This window comes from Boleophthalmus pectinirostris, unplaced genomic scaffold (genome assembly GCF_026225935.1).
Source record: "Boleophthalmus pectinirostris isolate CB_2022bp ecotype Guang Dong unplaced genomic scaffold, ASM2622593v1 HiC_scaffold_16, whole genome shotgun sequence".
NCBI classification, from domain to species: domain Eukaryota; kingdom Metazoa; phylum Chordata; class Actinopteri; order Gobiiformes; family Gobiidae; genus Boleophthalmus; species Boleophthalmus pectinirostris.
In genome coordinates, this window is record NW_026571095.1 from 37,065,619 (window position 1) to 37,071,182 (window position 5,564).

General features: G+C 47.0%; 1 protein-coding gene across 1 annotated transcript in view; it reads left to right on the forward strand.

Annotated features, from left to right (window-relative positions):
- Positions 1–569: 569 nt before the first annotated feature.
- Positions 570–5,564, forward strand: part of LOC129408271 (protein enabled homolog) — a gene marked incomplete at its 3' end in the record, with an annotated part of 6,859 nt that continues 1,864 nt past the window's right edge. The window contains exons 1-3 of the mRNA XM_055151415.1: positions 570–661; positions 1,678–1,780; positions 4,809–4,871. Coding sequence (XP_055007390.1) covers positions 570–661; positions 1,678–1,780; positions 4,809–4,871 — 258 coding nt within the window. The remainder of the gene's footprint in view (positions 662–1,677; positions 1,781–4,808; positions 4,872–5,564) is intronic.

Sequence of the window (5,564 nt, forward strand, 5' to 3'; positions counted from 1 at the left end):
ACACACACACACTATTACACACACACACTATTACACACTATTACACACTATTACACACACTATTACACACTATTACACACCACCACCAACACCGGGGACGGTTTTGAAGAGCTCACAGCGACTGAAACATAAACCATCTCCTCTGATATTGTCTTTAAAAACATCGCAAGAATTTAATTAATTTAATGTACAAAACTTTTGAATCAGCCTGACTTCACTTCCAGAAGTAGTTCTCAGAGTGTGGACGAGTGCAGGTCGGGTCTGTCTGCAGAGGAGCTGTTTAAAGGAGCTCTGATCAGGTTGGTATTGATCACACATTTGTGGTTTTCTTCCTCAGTTTGTTAGAGCCAAAAAAATCAACTCTCCAGTCTCCTCCACAAACAGGACCTCACAAAACACCCACTGTGTTTATATGTGTGTTTATATGTGTGTGTTTATATGTGTGTGTGTGTGTTTATATGTGTGTGTTTATATGTGTGTGTGTGTGTTTATGTGTGTGTGTGTGTGTGGACTGAACAGGACTGAACACGGACTAATCCAGGACTAAAGTCTTAGTCACAATAACCTGCATGGGCAGTTCACGGGCGATTTTTGGCCCGTTTTTTAGTCTGTACGGGGCTCGCAAGTGGCCCGTAGAAGAGTCCAAGTTCGTAGACACCCGGTGAGCCCGTAGGGAGGAAATGTTCATGCACATTTTTTAAGCACATATCTCACACTTACAGGGGAAATACGGGGCAAGTTAAAGTCACGCAGGTGTGTTGTACAGGTTTTTCTATTTTCTCAAGCCCCGAATTCCTGCGGCCCACACACGGGTCCCGGACGGACCAATTGCGTCGTTCCTACAGGTCACGTGCCTCGTGTGAGCTACCAGGGTCGCTCGATCTGTATAAAAGCTGATGCGATGCCCGTGCGGACACACACGAGTCGTAGCAGCCGTACTGTACACACCAAGTTTTCACCGATGAGATGCTGCCCAAAGGGAAGGAAAAGGACAAGAGGACGGGTGTGAAAGAATTTCTATGTTATTTTAAATATTATGAATCATTTAAAATCATAATCATTTGTGTGTGTGATTAAAGTTATCAACAATTGCGTTTTAGGGTTTTTCCATGTGTATATCATATGTCCTAGTACAAGAACTCCTGACTCATTAAGCTCATCTACTGAGTCGCCCATGAGAAGACAGCTAAGGGTTTTTTCCCTCATGTGGTTAGCATAAGTTTTTGGGAGAAAACTGGCCAAATTGTTTATCACCTGGAGCCTGTAATCAAGTGTGAAATGGGAGGGTGGTTTAGCCTAAAGATTGTTAGTATGTGATCATTGTAACCATTGTGTGATATAACATAATGTACTGTATTGTTATCTGTGAAATGACTTCAATAAAAGCTGCTGTTGGGAGGAGAGCTGCAGAGTACAGTAGAGTAGAGTACAGTGGAGTAGAGTAGAGTAGTAGAGAGTAGAGAGAGTAGAGAGTGGAGCGGAGCAGAGCAGCAGAGCAGAGCAGAGCAGAGCAGAGCAGAGCAGAGCAGAGTAGAGTAGAGTAGAGTAGAGTAGAGAGGCTCAGCCAGTGGTATTGACAGGCTCTGACAGCTCTCTCTCTCTCTCTCTCCTTATGCAAGTATTACTTTTAACTGTCTCGTTTTGGTGTGTCTTATTTAATGTAATTTGATGTCTTAGGGTAAATTCCCTGACAACGGGGAAGAGTCGTGACACCGAGGGCCTGGAGACTGCAGCAGGAGCAGGAGCCACAGCAGGTCCCCAGGCCGAGGAGGAGGAGCCTGTCAGAGAGCGAGACACTAGTGAGGCGCCAGTGGCAAAAAACTGTCGTTGTGTCCTTAGGCAAGACACTTCACCCACATTGCCTAGTATGAAAGAGGTGTGAGCGTGAGTGACGGTGGTGGTCGGAGGGGCCGATGGCGCAGATTGGCAGCCTCGCTTCCGTCAGTCTGCCCCAGGGCAGCTGTGGCTACAGTAGTAGTTTACACCACTGAGTGTGGAGTGACTGAATAATGAACTGTAAAGTGCTTTGGGGATCTTGAAAGGTGCTGTATAAATGCAATCAATCAATCACTCAATCACTAGTGGGGACAGCGACAGCGGCCACAGCGCGACGCTCACAGGGAAGTGTTGTAAGAGCGTCTTGGCATCGCCGCGGTCGAACGATGGATGAGCACGATGTGATGAAGCGGTGATGTTGAGCCCAGTGTTATACAGCACGGTGATAAGAGCCACATCTCGTAAGAGACTTGTACTTGCCTCGTACAAACGACTAGAGTGCGTCGCAAGTGGACCGTATGAGATTTTGACTCGTACGCGACTCTTACGTGGCACTTAAGTTTGACATACTATTGCCTCACAACAGTCTTAAGACCCACGACACTCACATGCCCCACTTTGCCAAAATTTCTCCCAAGGTCCCGTACGAGTCTCACGGGACCTACAAGCCAGAGTTACACCACCCTCACAAAGCACTTAGAAAACTCTCTCCTCTACAGAATACCACGGGCCAAGACATGTCAGCACCCGTACAGGGGAATTACTCTTGCGGGTTATTGTGACTAAGCCTTAAATCAGATCTAAATCAGGTCTAAACGAGGACTAAATGCTGAGTCGCTCCTTGTGCCCGTTGAACAGAAGGTCGCAGTTTGTGTTCACGCTGCATTTCCTGTTTTATTGTTGTTATTGTTTCAGAATCGTCATGGATCATATGAACTGTTTTTCTCTGAAGCGCTGCAGGTTTCAGCACAACGTCAGAAATAAACACAAAAATGTCGACGACGCAAACTCTGATTCTCATCACAAACACATAATAACATACGATCTACCATTTACCATCTGAAAGTGTTGAGTCAGACCCTCCTCCTCCTCTTTCTCTTTCCTCTCTCTCTTTCTCTTCTCTGGTCTCTGGGTCTCAGACAGAATAACCAATAAAAACGGTGGAAGCCTGAGGTCAAAAGTCGAGCTCTGGGAGAGGAAACGTGAATACAGATGTAAGAATCCACAGCACACTAAAAAAAAAACACAGCTCCACTTTGAAAAGACTGGAGATCTTCATTTGTTTTATTATTTTGAACTGACTTCATTTCAGTTTTGTCATTTTTTTCCAGTATTTGAGGTCAAAATAATTCCACTGTGTTCTGTCTGCATCTAATTAGGATCTAATTTTCAAGAAGGTGCACAGTTAGCATGCTAGTAGTTGTTAGTTATTTGTGTCTGATTCCTTAAAGTTGGGAAAAGTTTGTTTTTTGTTTTTATTTCGAGTTTGTGCTAAAAGAGAAATAATAATCATCCACATACTGCAAAACATCGTACAACAGAAAAACACTTTTCATGTTTCACGTTAAACTGTGATGCCGGAATAAACCTGGACTAAACCTGGACTAAACCAGGACCTAAACCAGGACTAAACCAGGACTAAACCAAAACCAGGACTAAACCAGGACTGAACCAGGACTAAACCTGGACTGAACCAGGACCTGGAAAACCTGGACTAAAACCAGGACTGAAAACCAGGACTAAACCAGGACTGAACCAGGACTAAACCTGACTGAACCAGGACTAAACCAGGACCAAAACCAGGACTAAACCTGGACTGGAAAACCAGGACTGAACCAGGACTAAACCAGACAAACCAGGACTGAACCAGGACTGGACTAAACCTGGACTGAACCAGGACAAGACTAACCAGGACTGAACCAGGACCAACTAAACCAGGACTGAACCAGGACTAAACCAGGACCAAACCGGGACTAAACCAGGACTGAACCAGGACTGAACCAGGACAAACCCGTTTTCAGTCCCAGTCTGGTCCAGGTCTCAATCATGGTCTCAGTCCCGGTCTCAGTCCCAGTCTGGTTCTGGTCTGGTCCCAGACCTGGTTCAGACCTGGTTCAGTCCATTATCCAGAATCGAAAACTGAAAAAACAAATCATTATCTTTTTTTTTTTTTTCATTTTGGTTTTGGAGACAAATAATGAAGAAAATTGTTGTTGTTTTTTTTGTTTTTTTTCATTTTCTTATTTTTGGTTTTATTTTGAAAAACAAATGAACGAACGACACATGGATTTCCAAGACCAGTTTTATCAGTATCGTATCAGATAATTTTAAAAAATCCACATCAGTCGGGCCTTTAACTCTTCATCTTTGTTATTTGCAGCAGATGTGAGTCTCCAGGTGAAATCATCTCAGACAAACACAATCCAACAGAAGTTAAAAGAGCAGAAGTGTTGTAGAAGTGACCTGTAAAAACTCCTCACGGACGCTCAGATCAATAAATAAAGACGATAAACGCAGAGAGCCACACTGTTGCTCTCAGGCTCTTCGCTCTTATTGCTTTTTACAGTGCAGCTGCTTCTCTCCGCTCCAAAAATAAAACAAAACTCCTCCCGACCGTGAAGAATCTGAGCCCTCGGGAAACAAGAGAGTGTGAGCCGCCCCATCCTTCAAAACGTGATCTGAGCCGTAAGTCACCTGAGAGCCGAAGAGCCGAAGAGCCGAGAGAGACGAAGAGCCGAGGGAGAGCCAAGGGAGAGTCGAGAGAGAGACGAGAGAGAGACGAGGGAGAGAGAGACGAGAGAGACAAGAGAGAGAGACGAAGAGCCAAGGGAGAGCCGAGGGAGAGTCGAGAGAGAGAGACGAGGGAGAGAGAGGCGAGAGAGAGAGACGAGAGAGAGAGACGGAGAGCTGAGAGAGAGTCGAGAGAGACAAGAGAGAGACGAGAGAGAGGCGAGAGAGAGACGAGAGAGAGAGACGAGAGAGACGAGAGACGAGAGAGAGACGAGAGAGAGGAGAGAGAGGCGAGAGAGAGGCGAGAGAGAGACGAGAGAGAGACGAGAGAGAGAGAGAGAGAGACGAGAGAGAGACGAGAGAGAGAGACGAGAGAGAGGCGAGAGAGAGGCGAGGGAGAGTCGAGAGAGAGCCGAGAGAGACGAAGAGAGAGAGAGAGACGAGAGAGAGACGAAGGGAGAGCGAGGGAGAGTCGAGAGAGAGACGAGGGAGAGAGAGAGGCGAGAGAGAGACGAGAGAGAGAGACGGAGAGCCGAGGGAGAGTCGAGAGAGAGACAAGAGAGAGACAAGAGAGAGAGACGAGAGAGAGACGAGAGAGAGACGAGAGAGACAAGAGAGAGACGAGGGAGAGTCGAGAGAGAGACAAGAGAGAGAGAGAGAGACAAGGGAGAGTCGAGAGAGAGACAAAGAGCCAAGGGAGAGTCGAGAGAGAGACGAGAGAGAGACGAGGAGAGAGGCGAGAGAGACAAGAGAGAGAGACAAGAGCCAAGGGAGAGCCGAGGGAGAGTCGAGAGAGAGACGAGGGAGAGTCGAGAGAGAGGAGAGAGAGACGAGCTGAGAGAGAGACGAGGGAGAGCCGAGAGAGAGACGAGAGAGAGACGAGAGAGAGACGAGGGAGAGCCGAGGGAGAGTCGAGAGAGAGATGAGGGAGAGTCGAGGGAGAGTCGAGGGAGAGTCGAGAGAGAGTCGAGAGAGTCGAGAGAGAGCCGAGGGAGAGCCGAGAGAGAGACGAGAGAGAGCCAAGGGAGAGACGAGAGCGAGAGAGTCGAGAGAGAGTC